Below are 17,338 nucleotides of genomic sequence, written 5' to 3'. Positions count from 1 at the left end.
ATATTCGATTGGTGCAACAGCACTCAGCCTATTAAAAAACGAAGAATTTTTAATTTCGTCCAAGGAAATTTTATAATGTTTCACAAATAAATATGTTAGAATGAACCGGACGGTTGGTTACATAATTTGAAACAAAAGACAATGGCGGTTTTGACGTTTACGTAGAGTAAAGACCGGAAAAATTCGCGGATTCATCTCACGATATGCTAGAATCCAAACAACTGTACCTTTATATTGCTTCCGTGATTGGCTTACAGTTTATCTGAAGGACTTTGAGCCAATGGAAAACCTTCAACCAAAAAAGTATCGAATCGCAAGCGTCCCAGTCGACAGGTGTCACGAGTCAATCGCCAATGAGCAGGTGGCATTTGCCGGAGTATGTAGGGGGTTGTGGAGTCTATCCTAGAGGTCATCGAAAGCGCGAATTTTTCCGGTCTCTAACGTAGAGTCATCTGCCGTGTAGCGTCATCTGCTGTTCAAGGAATAAGTCGATTTCCAAATTGATCTAAGTGAATGAGTGACGCGGGAGGAGTTTGGTTTGGACTGGAAACCATTGGAGAGAGTTTCACTTCACGAACCGGAAGAAGCCGCGGTCCCAGATCCGCGTGACGTCATGAGTGGCTAGACAACACGTCACTGATATTCCCCACGTCAACCTCTAGCACTTAACTCACCCCTGGATGTTCTCATTCCGCCATTCAGCAAGGCTTTATAAACCACGCACAAAGAGAAAAAAAAAAGTTTGTTTGATTCAAACAAACATTTGTTTGAATATGGCGAAACAAATATTTACTTGGCGGAACAAAATATTTTGTTAGTTTAACCAAACTCGTTAAGTAAAAAAAAAAAAAAAATTGTTTGTTACACATAACCAAACATACAGTTGAGTTGACGCGAACATAGCGCACATCCCGAACATAGTGAACATCCCGAACATAGCTAACATCGCGAACATAGCGAACATCGTGAACATAGCTAACATCGTGAACATAAGCGAACATCCCATAGCTAACATCCCGAACATAGCTAACATCGCGAACATAGCTAACATCACAAACACAAGCGAACATCTCGAACATAGTGAACGTCCCTAACATAGCTAACATCGCGAACATAAATGAACATCCCGAACATAAGCGAACATAGCGAACATCCCGAACATAAGCTAACATCGCGAACATAAGCGAGCATAGCGAACATTGAGCTGCTGTTTGAATGGCTTCGGCTTGACTCATGCCTGCTCCAAGACGCCAGCAGTCCGTCAACAACAACACGAGGGGCTTCAAGGGCTCCTTTCATCCCGTCGCACCGCCGTCATCCCGTGTTTGAATGACGGGGAGGAGGGGAGGAGGAGGGAGGTCATCAGTGGACTCTGGAATCGTCCGTCATGCAAACACGGATCACCCCCCCGGACACGCACCGGATGCGCAGGCTGTCTGTCCCCAACATCCGCGTCGGTCTAGGCGGGACGATAAGCGCGGCGTGTCTCCTCCGGACTGGCGCGCAGTCCAGTGATGCCAACTTGGGGGTTTTTCCCCCCAAATTTAGGGGGAAACAAGATTGCCAGGTTTTTTTTTTAGAGGGTACATTTATTTAGGGGGATTTTTTAGGGGGTACTTTATTCAAGAATTTTTTTTTCTCTAAAAACACACTTTTTGCTCAATTATCATCGGTTGCCTTGAAAATATGTTTAAACTAATGCCGTACTTCGTGTCTTGTACTAAGCAAGACGGAGGTGGTGCTGGTGGCTGAATTTACCAATAACAACTTACTGCTCAAGTCAAGAGAACGCAGCGCGATATCCAGGCCGATGCCTTCGACGAAATATTAGAAGCTTATCCCAATGACATTTAATAATATTGTGTTAGAAGGAAAAAAAAAGAGACATTGAAGCAATTCGTTTTTTTTAATTTTAATTCTGTCTCGTTTAATTTTATTAACATATATCAATCATTGATTAACATATATAAATATGTAAAATGTACTCACATAAATACAACAGCTATTTTTTACTACTTCAACGTATTTTTAATTCATATTTGAAATTACCTCTCAAACCAAGTGTACAACAAAAACTTTAGGGGTTTTTGATTGACATTTAGGGGTATTTGAAGTTGGTCCCAGGGGGAACATTTTGTAGGAGTTGGCATCACTGGCGCAGTCTTCCAGTCGCCGGCGCGCCAATCACAGCCGTCCGAACGCGTCCTGAATGGCCGGTACCGAACAGGGGCGATGGCTTCTCTCTCGCGTGACGGCCGCCGATCACAAGGAAGGAACCGCTGGTCTGGGTATATACCTTGTTGCAGGCGTTCAGATTTTTTTTTTCGCGAAAATTTCTTGCCCCTACCGATCACGAAACACAAACGACGCTACGGTGTTCAAACTTTCAGCTAGTCTCGAAATATTTCCGCTGAAATGTGCATGCCCCTATACGACGTACGCATGTCGTTTGGCCCGTCCAGTTTTATCACATATTCTAGTGCAGCAAGTTGTCACCTTGGCGGTTTTTTTTCTACACTTACGGGCATTTGCATGACGCCTTGTTGGTGTCCTTGACAAGGCAAATCCGATCAGGGTGTGTTATTGAAATTGCCCCTCGCATTGAGAGAGAGAGAGAGAGAGAGAGAGAGAGAGAGAGCGTGTTTGATAAGTGGGACACTGTCGAGGCAGTAGACCACGCCTATCCGCCCGTGATTGGTTCTGTTGAAGACCACCGTCGCAGCTGTTGAAAAATTGGCGGTAGTAGGTACGGGAAGAATCCATGAAAGAGTGAATGGTGGTCCCGCTGAGGTTTCCTCCAAGGCCCTGGATTCTGATTGGGTATGACTAGAGCCACGGAAATTTCGCGGATTCATTTAGTAGCAAGCTAGAATTCAAACCTCCACACTGTCGCACTGTGTTCATGATTGAACCGCCCAGTTATCTGGACATGCCCCTCTACGACCGTGAGCCAATGATGTCCAGCTAGGAGAGAAGTAAGCGAATCAGGTAGTGCTAAATAACAAGGATAAAAATGTTCTCGCTAAGAAATCAACCAATGGGAAAGTAAACATGGGTCGAGCACACCTATAACTTTGAATTCTATCCTGAGGCCAGAGGAATCCGCGAAATTTCCGGGACTCTAGGTATGACTCGTACTTGGTGGTAGATGCTCCGATCGCTCGGATCAGACTCTGAAGGGTTCCCTAGCCCCGATGCGGAGTCGACGTGGTGAGCGACGACACAGCTCCGGTGCTAGTATAGCTCGGACAGCTGGCAGAGGTTTGGATAGAGGGGTCCCAGTGTGATGTAGGCGCCAGCAGTGCTGATAAAGTCTACAGGGCTCAGGACACAGCCAACTGTCTGGTCAGCTGAGCGAGGCGGGGAGTGAAGGTTGTGTCTAAGCTATGATGGGTAGCCTCAGCCTCTGGACATAGCTTGATCTTCAACACCTCTCCTGTTACGGGTATACGGCGTGTTCCGTATCCACGCCCGTTGGGGCCCCAAGGTAGGTAAGGGCATAACGGCTAAGAGGGCTTGGTCAGCAAACCAAAAGGGGGAGAAATCCCTTATGCAGTTATAGGCCTTCTGTTAAAAATGTCCGCCATAAGCTGCACTGTAATTTTTTTTTACGTGATAACGTCTTATAAATCGATGAACGCCGGCTGCACGCACGAAAAATTGTCACGTTCCGCCTGAGCCTAGCGTGCAAGAACCGGCCAACCACCGTGCGAGAAAATCTTCTATAATATCAAAATTGTTAAGGCGGGTTTTTTATTTAATTGTTCGTGATTATATCTAAACAAAATTATTTAAATTAAATTTTGAAAAGAAAAAAAAACTGTAAATAATATTTGAAAATTAAAATGTATGCAATTTTTCATCAATGTTTTCTTATGACGTTATCAAGTAAAATTATCGTCCGTAAACCGACTTTATACAGACAACCTCCTTTTTTTTCCCTCGTAAAATGTAAAAATCACGGGCATTTGTAAATTTTTTGTGTGCATCTCGGTGGGGGAAAATAAAAGCACAAACTGTGTCACGCTTACTAAAATGGTGTTCGCGATGATGCTTGGTTACGGATTCTCGCCCCGGACCGGGGACGCACCACAACGTCGAAATGCCAAATTGACCACAACGCCGACAGCTAGAAAACTGCTGCGTACCACAACGCCGAATTACCACAACGCTGAAATACACTAACGCCGAAAAATGTCATTGCAGGACTGCCACAAAGGTTAGGTTAAGTTAGACTAGGTTAGGTTGGACTAGGTTAGGTTGGACTAGGTTAGGTTTGGCTAGGTTAGGTTAGGCTAGGCTAGGATATGCTAGGTTAAGTTAGGTCAGGTTATATTACTCTAGGTTAGGTTAGGTCAGGTAAGGTTAGGTTTGATTGTGGTATTTCGGCGTTAAGGTGCATTTAAGAAACACACACAAATTCATTCAGTTGTTATTCGGGTGTTGAGGTTTCACAGCAGTTTTCTAGCTGTCGGCGTTGTGGTCAATTTCGACATTCGGCGTTATGGTATTTCGACGTTGTGGTATTTCGGCGTTGTGGTATTTCGGCGTTGTGGTAACGACCCGTCCGCGCCTCGGCCTCTTCATCGGCGGCGAGAAGGCAACCCAAAAGGAGGAGACTAGGGCCTCCGAGATCCGCCGGCAAGGCAAGGCAAAGGCGCGGGGAATGTTAGCTCAATGTCAAGGACTACGGGATGTGCAAGGAAATGAGCAGTTGCACACGCGCGCGCGAACAAAAAAAAAAAAAAACCTTCCCACCGGCCTTTCTCCATCTCTCTCTCTCTCTCTCTCTCTCTCCCTCACTTTCTCACCTCCCTTCGCCATCCTTTCCCGACCGCTCCACAGATCCAATTATTTCTGTTGCGTAAACACCTCTCAAGCTGTCGGCATGCGGTAGTTCCCTGATGAGTTCGGGGGGGGGGGGGGGGGGGGGTTGGGCGTACTCCGAGAACTGGGACGGAAGTCGCGCACCGAACGGAAGTAGGTACTGCCGTCCGCGACGCATGATGGCGCAAACCGAAAAGTCCAATTTTGTTGAAAAATCAGGTCCCTAGCCGGGGGGGGGGGGGGGGGGGGTGTTTCTGTGGTTATTTATTTATTTATTTATTTATTTATTTATTTTTCGCTTTCATTGGAGCAGTTTCATTGTGTAATTTAATTTTTTTTTCTGTTCTGCGGCGGTATGTGGAAAAACCCAGTTGAATTTTCGTGTCCGAGTTTCGCGCCACGAGAGTATTTGCAACACGACAACAGGCGAGTTTGCTCCTAGTCGAGGTCAGATGTTGCGCGTCTCTGGTTTTTCCTGACCTAAATTAAACTAAGTGTATTTTTTTTTTTGGGAGATGTTTGGGTCAGGGAAGCCTTTAAGTGCGTCTCAAGCTGAAGTCTATACTTAGGGGCAAGCATTTTTCGCGAAATAATTAGGGACCTGAAAAATTCGCGGTTTCGATGACCTTCAGGATAGTCTACACATTCCTCTGTACACTCGGAAAAATAACGCCAGTTCGTTGGCTGCTGACTTGTTACTCGTCTCAACTGGTTTGCCTGTGATTTGTTACCCTGCATGTGTAAACACATGTAAAATATTATTCTTTTAATATTCTAATATTTTTTGTTGTCTTTGTGCATTTACTACTGTCTTTTTTCCAGATGAACAGTGAGCCAATAGTAAGAGCAGCTTAAAGGTATATGTGTATGAATTTCAGATTATCACGTAATGAATCTGCGAATATTTCCGGTCTCTAGAAATAATCTGGTCGGGCGTTAGACTGCAACAAGGTATGCCATTGCTCCCTTGTGATTGGCTGCCGTCTGCGAGAGAAGACATCGCCCTGTCTGGCCGGGCCATTCAGGACGAGTTTGCTTCCGCACTGGATGGCTGTGATTGGTGCACCGACAGTAGACATGCGCCTGGAATAAACCCAGCCAACCACGAGACACAGACAAATGCTACAGAGTTTTAACACGCAGCTGGTCTGGAAAATCTTTTCGCGAAAACTACATGGCCTTATTAATCAGTAGTAAAACATGGCGGTCAAATCTCGTGCAATTGACCTATGGTATATGTTAAGTTTATTATTTTTAAATTGTGAATACACCTTTAGTTTCTGTGCAGAGAGAGAGAGAGAGAGAGATAAAAAAAAGGAGGAAAATAAGAAAGGTAGTTCATGAACGTTGTGGAAAACACCCGAGAAGAGGACACTTAGAGGTCAAGAAGACTGGTTGATGGGGAGAGTGGGGGAAGTGGTTACACGGAAATAAATTGTCTGTACTTTTACAACAGATTCGTTTGAAAAAAAAAGTTGCAAAGAAATAGTATGTAACACTTACGAAAATTGATGTTTCATTCAAGCAAATTAATTTTAGACCATGGAAAAGATAAGCGAATATTAAAATATTTTTGACTTCATTTTGTTGTATCGTGCGTGTTGTGTATGCAGTAAATACTGGAAAGTTGTTCAGGGAACAGTTTAAAAATTATTTTGACTATTGGAGGCACTGAGACAAAACAAAGAATAAACGCCCGGGTAATAATCCGAACCCCAGAATTACTTGGAACACTATTTTGTGGCTCAGTTGTTTTCATGTAAATGCACAAATGTAAAACTATCTGTAAGTTTACATGATCAGTAAAGTTCTGTTTAAAAAATAAAAACTTCTAACGTAGGAATATTTTTTATGGTGTTTATGGTCCTCGTCATTGTCATGTTTTCCAGCCATAAACATATCGTCATTAAAAAGAACAGTCACTTTCATAAAAATAAGTCTGTTAAAACTGTTTCCACAATACAAACACTACATTTCAACCAATGTTTTGGGCGTATAACCTACATATATGGCGCAACAATGAACTCAAGGGAGGGGGGGGGGGGGGGGAACGGCTTCACATACTTAGCGTGTAATCATGCACACATGGCCACCCCCTGATTATTACATAGCATTGAAAGTTTTCTTATGTATTTAAAAAAACTTGAGATCGCTTTTTTTTACAGTGACTATTCCGGGGTAGCTTCACTATCAAATAAGTTCCATTTTGCACACCAATGCGTTTGGAATTACACGCAAAAAAAGCAAATGTTTACGAAAGTGACTTATACGCGGGTTTATGTTTGTAACAGGTGGGGGTCCTCAATTTTCCACAACATAACCTCCCCCCCACCCCACCCTTTTTACGTTTCCGTGTTCATCCGTTCATCGTCTTTCGTTCCATTTTCCCACGAAATCGCTGCAACAAAAAAAATAGCCAGTCATGGGTGCTAGCAACAGAAGTGAAAACTCAAAACTTTGTTTTTAAATGTGTAATATGACATCATTTCTACGTCAAATGTTCGTAATAAAATGATTTTGGTATTATATCAGTACGATGTCAGCATGATATCATTTATCCTACATCATATTTTAGTCACAACAGATGTCAGTGATATGTCAAAATTACGTAAAAATTCATTACCTAGCTATGACTTAACCAGCGACGTCAGACCTAGGTCATGTATTCACTTGGTCAAATTAACTTCACTCACTGCTACTACAGACATGTCGGTGATGCGAACTCACAAGTATTTTACCCATCCAAAAAAAAAGAGTCCAACACGCACATGATACAGTCGAGTATATACAATGCATTAGTGTATAGTAGTATATGCGCCAGTCTGGCGAATCACTCAACGCGGCTAAAGAAGTTTTTCACTTAAAAAATTTGCCCGTGTACCGAGAGGTGACTGAAGCCCACCGCACACGGTACAATTTTTTTCTAATAGTTTGCTTACTAGAATGCTTACTGGTTTCTGTACTGTGTAGGCTACAAGCTGAAACACTAGGTGCGCTACAAGTTTCTGCTGCACACGATTCTAGCTTCCTTACTAGTTTTGTTAAGAGAATATTCTCCACAACAAATTTTTATTATCATAATTCACATTTTTTACTGCATACAAACAAGGCTCGTCTTTGGATGCATTTATTAAAACGAGGAGTTGGTCACTAGTCCACTTCTTTCCGTCCATGTTTATCACGACATGCGCGCTTAAAAGTGTAAACTACCCCTCGTGCTGTTTTCGTGAGTTCTTATTGGCCGCTCCTTAAATATTGGAACACACCAAGCAACGAAAATAGGACGCTGTCTATTACGCAAAACCAGTAGCCCAGCTCGTACAGCTACTAGTATCCAGTTTGAATTCGAGTGAAGGAACTAGTAGTAGTAGAGCCAGTACGACTCCTAGCTTACAATATTGTAAGGAATATTGTACCGTGTGCGGCGGTCTTAAGGGGCCCGCCTCTTCAGGGGTATATGTGTGTTAGTGAGGCGGGATGATAAGTGTGACGCTCGCTGGTATTTCTAACGCGGTGTCGCCTCTAAGCACAAGGCTCTGAAATGGCGCGCAGTCTTCTCGTCGTCACAGGATAACTGTGAAATTTGAGCGGTGACCGTAACATTATATTGCGGAGAAATGAAGATAAAGGGGTGATGCAAGTCCCTTAAGTGCTTTCAAGGGTCTGTGTGTGTTGTTTCATGCCTAAAAATTACTCTGAAAACATGCGTTTTAGCCATTTTAACTCTTCTAGAAATACAGTTTAAAAACATGATCCGAAATCAAAAGTACTTTTCGGGCCTCAGCGAACTCTTAAATGCTTTTCGTAAACATACCCCACTCGGATATCTTGAGTAGTTTAGAAATCGCGTTGTTTTTCATGAAGCTCTGCGCACCGTCTGTGTGACCGGGTAACCGGGCCCCTTAAGAGGCCAATCCAGTGTTTCAGGGGCACTACGCAACCCGCGTTAACCTCATAAGATTCAATGCTATTTTCATTTTGCTTATAACTTATTAACTAATATAGATTTCGAAATGATGCTTGCTTGATATGTAAGACAACGATGCTCTTATCAAAGCCCCTTTTTTCAAAAACGTGCATAAATTATGGTTCAAACCTAGACAATACACTTATGCATATTAGTGAAGATTAGTATAAAACCATAATTTATGCACGTTTTTGAAGAAAGGGGCTTTGATAAGTGCATCGTTGTCTTACATATCAAGCAAGCATCATTTCGAGATCTATATTAGTTAATTAGTTATAAGCAAAATGAAAATAGCACTGAATCTTATGATGTTAACGCGGGTTGCGTCGTGCCCCTGAAACACTGGAGTGGCCTCTTAAGATGTTGGCTCGTCGGAAGAAACGGCTTCTCTCGCAGTCTCCGCGCGGTTGACGACGCAATAGCTATAGTCCATCCACGGTAACCTCCTTCCTACTTTTCTGAAGCCCTGCTTTTCACCGGATCTACTTTAATGTCACTATGTATCCTTCCGCCGTATGTAAACAAAAACATTGCCATGTGACAAATGTCAAATGGTTTGTTTACAATCACCAGCTGTCAAAACAATGTGTGTGTGTGTGTGTGTGTGTATGTATGTATGTGTATATATATATATATATATATATATATATAATTAATTTGAATATGATCTAAGTATACATGTATATGTGCATAACATTTATGATACCCAATGGTAAAAATATTAAAAAATAAGTTTGTTAGCTAAAGAAATAACATATAATTTAAAGTAAATTTTTAGGAGAACATATAAATTTACAACATTTATGTAAGCAAATAAATGTAAATATCATCCTTTAGTACAGTTCAACACAGTTTTCTGCATCTGAAAAAAAAAGTATTGTAAATTATACATATGGCTGTCCATCTAAGCAATCTGGAAAAGACTAAAGATTGAAGGTTTAATAAAATTAACAAATTCAGATGAAAACATTTAAAAATGAATTTTCTTCTTTTATTTAATAAACCCCTACCATTTTGCCGGTTAAGGCCACAAATAAAAATATGGTTATATACATTTTCCTGAGTATACTTATTAGACAAAATCATAATTTTATGAACAGTAAAATTGTGGTAAAGAATTGACAGTAATTTCTATACCACTTATATGCATTATTTATTTGTGGCCCTGGATGGGGACTGGCTTTTTGTTTTCCAAGTAAGTTCACTGAAAAATGAAGAGACACAACAAAATAAAATGTTTCACATACACCTATACGAATCCAGAAATGAAATTTATTATTAATTTTATAATATGTGTAATATAAAGTTAATACATAAAGTTCCAGTAATCAACATACTTAATGGGAATGCATAAAAGAAAAAAAAATGTTTCAAACCCCAATACTTACAGTTGCCCAGATGTTTATTACATACAGACCTCAATAAGAACACCCGGGTAAATCATCAAGAGGAACTGCCAGTACTTCACTGTCTCCATCTACTTGCTGTGTCGTAACCTCAAATTCTTCGCTGTCACTGTCTTCACTTGAACTATCCTCGCCGAGGTGGATGATGAGTGGAGGAATGGTGCCGCTGTCTATGTGGACTTCTCTCTCCCAGTCTGCTTGAATTAGCTTCTCCACGTGATCCACACACCTCGCCCATCTAAAAAAATTAATGTATACAGTAAAACCTCTATATAAATGACCTGTTTATAGCAAAAACCACTCTATAACAAAATATGTTTGTTTCTGTCAAAACGGCATAGTAAACAATGCATGGCATGCTCTTTATTACATACAATTTTGAACTCACTCCACAAGAAACTATTTTTAAACACAACAAAACTCATTTAATGTGTTTTCCTCAACTATCAAAGCTATTATTTAATACTTGAAGTAACATGTTTTGTTTTATGTTATCTGAAAAAAAAAAAATTTGAGTGGTTTATTCAAGATATAATAAAGCTGTAAATATTTTCTATGTTATCAATAAAGGCTTAGAATGCATATGATAAAATATTTATTTCATAACTTTTGTGTTTGTTTTTGGTTAAAATTTGTCCCAGAAAAAAACAGTGAGATATAGCGAAAATTTAATTTTTTGAATAGTTTTGATGATTTACTGTATATGTATTTCACTATAATAACATAACTTTTGAAAATACTAATGTGCAAGAACTACATGTGTAAATACCTATTCAAGTTCGCTAGATGAAAATATTCAAAATTCTCTACGTTGAAATTTTATCTGAATATTGAAATCTGCCTACAGCACTGAACCCACCATAACTTTAAAGTCATTGACACAAGATTAAGCATAACAGAAAGTAATATCACAATTACTAATAAATACAAAACTATTTATGGAAATGAAACAATTGCAAATGGACTGCAATTACAAAAAAAAAACCTTGCAAATAAGTCACCACTGTTAGATCTAGAAACTACACAAATATGTATGAATCACATGGGAATAAAATTACAAACACAAACACGAACACAAACACATACATGCAACACATTTTCAAAACGACAATTACACAAATTCAAACCACTTATTTTTACCAATTGTTTTAAAACTGTATTACTGGTATATGAATATACACAAAATGATAATCACACTATACACACACTAGCACACAAAGTTATCAAAAGGAATGGTAGGACCAGGCTGCTAGGCAACAATACTTACGTATTATGTAAAAATGTATGGTAAGGTTTTTGCTGAAGCTTGAGGAATGTTCTACAGGAAAATAAAACAATTTCTACTTCAAAAGGAATACCCCATTGGTCATGCAACATGAAAATACCTCTCTGGTGTGGAAGCATCAAGAGCCTCTTTCCAGATGGCTGCAACTGCATCATTGTCAAATCTCTTGGCTCGCCCCACGTTACTATTGTAATGGTGTTTACATTGAGCCCAAACTAGTTCGATTGCATTATAGTGGCAGTGATAGGGTGGGAGTCGTAGAATTTTGTGGCCATAGTTACAAGCCAACTCGTCTACCTCATATCTGAAAAGTGTGTTAGAACAAGGCGTATACGTAATTTTTTGCAACTATCTCACTTTTAAAGAAATGCTGTAAAAAAAACGAAATAATATACCGTATTCGGGGCTTGTTTTGTTTAGCTATTCTCAGCAGCTCCACTTTCAACAAATTATTTTCATGTTTTATCTCATTCTTCTCCAGCCACGCGATCAGTGCATCCTTGGTCCAGTTTGTTGTAGGTGTTTTCTCAACCTACGTTATGCCAACATTTAACTAAATACTCAAGTAGCTGATAAGAATTCATGACAGTAGAACCCTGTTACAATTTTACTGCTTATAAAGTTTTCCTGCCTATAATGTATTATTTTTCAAGTCCAATATTTTCCCTATAAGGACAATGTATTTAATTCCTGGATATAATGTTTCACAAATTATGCGTTTCGTGCTTGTAATGTTCACTTCATACAATTTTAGAAGACGAAAAAAATTAAAAGCCTTTGTCTATACTGTCTATGTATATGTGTATGTTAGCAGTTAACTGCCTGTTGACACCCTTGGAAAACAAATAAATTCATAAATTTTTAGCCATTCTGTGTGTTTTCAAATGTATTCACTTAAATCACATGTTCAAGTGGCAAAAGAACTGGACTTAAGCATTTCCACTGTAAACACTGTCGTGAATTATGACAATTATACAGAAATGAGACAATTTTACAGCAATGAGACAATGTGTAAGTAAAGACAAAGCAGATAGAAGCTGGAAGCACTATGATGTTAAAGAAAAATTGTTTTTGGCTTGCTACAAGCAAATTGGAGCATCAAATATATCTTTATGCAGCTTGTTGAGTCCATTGGCAATAAATCCACACTAAAAAGTACTAAATTGAATTTCCTGCTTATGTTTTTTTTTTCTTGTAGCCCCTTAAAAACAAATTATAACAGGGTTCTACTGTACTTATGCAAAGCAAACATGTGTTTTGGCATATTGTCGTAATGAATTTCTAAATTTAACAAAGCATGTTAGTTTAGTGACTAGAAATTTTTTTGAAAATATTATTTTAATTTATTAAGTAGGGCAACAGAGCATTCATAAAGTGGGTCCTTTTACCAAACAAGTAATTATGTCATTTTCAAATGCTATTTGCAATAAAAAAAATTTATTTGGTATTTCAAACCCTCTACTAAATTAGTTTGCACTATGATGTAATTCAATTACATTATATATATATATATATATATATATATATATATATATATATATATATATCTCTGTGTGTGTGTGTAATCAATTTCAGCTCAAACATTATAGTTTAAAAAAATGTAGTGTAGGCATACTATTAAGATAACAATTATTGCTGGCAAAATGTATTAGTCTCGAATATTCGTACTTATACACATGTAAATTTTTCACATTACAATTTGAGCAATAAAAAGACACTGCTTTACCATTGCACATACCTGGGTGCTGTGATATGAAGCATTGTCCATTATAATGACACTGGGTTCCTCCAGATGCACCAACATGTCTTCAAACCACATCAAGAAAGTTTCCCCATTCATCTCGCCATGGTAGTCTGCAGTCTTCTGACCTGAAACAAAAAGTAATCCTGCTCCTGGCACAAAGCCAGTGCGCCCTCCAGCATTAACAACAATAAACCTTTTACCATCTCCAACAGTACGTCTCTTCGCAGATTGTAGACTCTTGTCCTGCCATGACTTTGATACAGTTCCTGAAAAATATATGAAATGGAAATGAAATACTTTGTATTGGACCACAGAACAAATTTTCAAATAAATTAATGCCTTGCCTCTCTGGAAAATCCATGTTTCATCAACAAATATGAAATTGGCACCTCTTTCTTTTTCTTCTTTATACTTTCTCAAGAAATCTATTCGCTTCAATACTATGTTTTCATTCTCTATCAAAGCTTTTCGTCCATCAACAGTTGTCCATGAAAATCCCATCTTCTTTAACAATTTATGAAGACTTGATCTTCCACCATAATAATCTATTTGTCTTTCCCTGATTTCTTTCAAAATGGTGTCGACTGTAACATTCAAACCTGTAAATTTATTGCATACATTAACAATACATGAAATAACAGAGGTACACAAAACTAAGCGAAACCACAACCCCGTAGAAGATAATTTAAGTGCACAATTTACATTTATTAAATAGTTTTAATAAACTTACATTTCAAAAATACTTTTAAATTAATTTAAATTTTGTAGTTTGCTTAGAGGAATTCTACATTGCAGTATTTTTGTCTGCAATGATATGACGATTATATTGCGCGTTTGTATTGAAGTTGTGTAAAACATTATTATTTCAGCATTCAATTTAGCAATCAATAAGTTACAAGCTCTACACTGTGTTATAGGTAAATGTTTTGTATCGTGTATCCCATGTGATCCCTAGATCTTTATGCATGAACCTGTACATCCTATTGATCGTGTGGTGCATGCTTTTTTTCATTTATTCAGATCAAAGATCCTGAACATAATCAAATATTGTGGTATAGCAAGAATAATTATCATAAGTTTAATAAAACATATATATTTTCATTATTATTCAACTTTAAATCATAACTCATTACTACATCACAGGTTTTTAGTTTTGGTTTTGTACAGGATTTTTAAACGTAATAAATTAGAAAAGCAAGCATCATCAATCACAGGATCAATATTTGCAGGATCATGCGATCAGGATCAATGTATCGAATCGGATACGCGATACTAAACTTTTTCTGTTTTATAACCTTCTGTTACTTCATACACTAACACACAGTTTGTCTGGCTAAGTTGTGTTTTCATATGATACTTCATTACAATGAAGTAGGCCTATTGTTTATAAAATAACAATACCCCTATATTTTCTAAAGGGTTAGGCGGGGCATGACACTATTTTGCAATAGAATATACATTGTACTGGACCCTGCCACACAGTACAATTTAGCCAATTAAGTATCCCAATTTTTTTTTTTAATAACCATGCTTGCTTAGACCACAACTCACTAATTTGTAACCAATTACTGCTAAAGCGCACAACTGGATATTATTGATACTGGAAATAGTCATTATTTAACCTTCTGATACATCATAAAAGTTGAGGTTATTTAATATGTATACTGTGTATAACAATATAAACATTACTTGTAGTTTTAGAATGTAACAATTTTCTTTCTATCTTTAACCTAACCTTAAAAGGACGTGTACCTATTTCATATGTTGCACAATATTCTATATATCAATACCATATCAATAAAGAAACCTAACAAACCACTCAAAAATGTTAAGTATTTTTAAAGGACAGATGATATCGGGAAAAAAACTGAACCGGTCAATCTGCATATGGATATATGAAATGAATACAATTAAGTAGGGCCTACCCCAGTGATATTGAAACTACTCTTCAGTATCAAATTTTTACCTTCAGCGTACATCCTGTAAATTGCATTCCTGATTGCATTTACTGTGAAATCGTCGACTGTGTCAAGTGACTTTCCTTCCTGTGGCCTTTTTTTCCTCTTTTTTCCTGGTGTTGAAACTTCTTCAATGTCTTTCTTGTAGTACCTAACCAAAAAAAAAAAAAACATTTGTCATAACACTTTTCCGGGGACCCGTTCACAATACGCAGTTAGGCAGTGTTCCAAATATGGCATTTTGTCACAAATATTTGCTTTGTGGTCACTAAATGGAAACATGACAGACTTTGTCCACGAAATTAATGAAGTGTTTTTTTATTTATTTTTTGATCTCCCAAACAGATGAAAAACTAATTAAATGCAAATTATAAAATCACTCCCTTATGTTATAGTTAAACCTATCATAAAGTTTATAAACATCGTTATAAGCAAACGTGTATCACACCCATAAAAATACTTGAAAGTGCCTATATTGTTATTGTTAGGACCTGAGTAGGCCTAATATGATTTTAGGTTAACTTTTCAACAGAGACGCCACATGGCGGTGTTGTCTCACACCAAAAAATATAAATTGGAAATAAAACACAAAAAACCTCGTGAGTTAAAACACAGGCCGACAATACTTAGGACACAGTCGATATTTTTTTTACGTGCATGAAAACGAAAAAAGCCTACTTACTTGAGAACAGTTGACTTTGCGATGTTGAGAAGAAACGCGGTCGTCTGCGTAACGTCACATTTCTTCAAGTCGCCTTTTTTAATTAAAACATATAAGTTCTGAGCGACGTTAATGATGTCCATCTGACGCTGCGAAGAAGTAGCTTTCCCCATTCCGGAACCAATTACCATTACAGCAATCACAAGAACCACACAAAATATCAAAACGATAACAAATTCCATCATTACAATAGTAGATAATAAATAATATAACAAAGTTAAAATACACAATATTAACACAAAATCCTGAAACACAAACTGTACGTTATTTCACGGTCAGTAATATATTAAAACACACTGCAATATGGCGTAATCTGTGCAGACTGCAAACGGCTGAAAGAGAAAACAATCAAGTGACTATTAACATTATTAATGCGCGACCACGGTTTCGGCACGTAATATTTTTTTACCGTTAACATAACGTTTTTATTTCACCAGAGATTTAAAAAAATGTTCAAACTTAACAAATACCCACACAAATTCTTAAATACACGCGGAAAGTCAAAAAATATATATTTTGGCTATGGAACTATTTCGTTCTAATCATTGCCAACACACCACTTCTCTCACTGTTTCATTTACACACATGCGAGATCATTAATATTAATAATATTGTACATAGATAGTTACTTTTTTTGTAAAATTTTATTTAACATCATTATACGGTAATTTAGTGTTAATGCATGTTTAATATGCATATGACGGAAAGTATTTTTGCAAACGAACCAAACATGCTGCATCCTGGTGTGTTTTTTCAAAGGTTCGTTTAAAAAAGTAGGAGGTTACCGTGGATGGACTATACCCTCCTACACCCTCCCCACCAACCTCCCGGGGGGGGGGGGGGGGGGCGTGGGACGGTTGCGTCGTGAGGCAACAAACAGTGTGTCCGTCAGGAGTCCGCTACGACCTCTGACGACGAGTCCTCTTTGCACGCCTGCCCGTGTTTCGTCCCCGGCGTCGACCTTCAACTTGAAAACCTTAACGACTACTTTTTATTATTATTATTATTTCTCCTACCGCACCACCCCCCTCTTCCCTCCTCCTCCCCCTCCTCCTCTATACCTTCCCTTCCCACACGACCAACAACTATACCAACGAGCCCAGTTTATAGCGCGCGTGCGTATGTACCCACACTGGTTTTCCGCGTTGTAACGTTATCATCCTGGCTGCCATGAGGAAATTTCCCGTATGTAGGCCCCGTGTTCCGTTATTGAAAAAAAAATGGCGTCTTTTTCCAGAAACAAATGGTTCGTTACGACCAGGAGAAAAAAAAAATACACACAAGGTGTTAGGGGGGAGGGGGAACTATTGGATTTCCATGAGGTGAAGGGGGAGAAGGGCGTATTTTCCTTTCTCATTCCCACGTAACAGAGACCGGAAAAATTCGCGGGTTCAATGACCTCCAGGATAGACTCCAATATCCTCTACACA

At 38.6% G+C, this 17,338-nt stretch overlaps 2 protein-coding genes across 2 annotated transcripts in view; both read right to left on the bottom strand.

The window, feature by feature from the left end:
- Positions 1-17,338, bottom strand: part of LOC134541246 (formin-J-like) — a 368,731-nt gene that overhangs the window by 339,010 nt on the left and 12,383 nt on the right. The gene's annotated exons all lie outside the window — the stretch shown is intronic.
- Positions 10,179-16,496, bottom strand: LOC134541214 (uncharacterized). Its single transcript, XM_063384460.1, has 4 exons — positions 15,870-16,496; positions 15,196-15,338; positions 13,224-13,828; positions 10,179-10,438 (listed from the first exon to the last, which is right to left on the bottom strand). Exons 1-4 carry the CDS (start codon positions 16,091-16,093, stop codon positions 10,325-10,327), a joined length of 1,086 nt encoding a protein of 361 aa, XP_063240530.1. The 5' UTR covers positions 16,094-16,496; the 3' UTR covers positions 10,179-10,324.

Source organism: Bacillus rossius, chromosome 18 (genome assembly GCF_032445375.1).
Source record: "Bacillus rossius redtenbacheri isolate Brsri chromosome 18, Brsri_v3, whole genome shotgun sequence".
NCBI classification, from domain to species: Eukaryota; Metazoa; Arthropoda; class Insecta; order Phasmatodea; family Bacillidae; genus Bacillus; species Bacillus rossius.
This window is presented reverse-complemented; position numbering and strand designations above follow the sequence as displayed.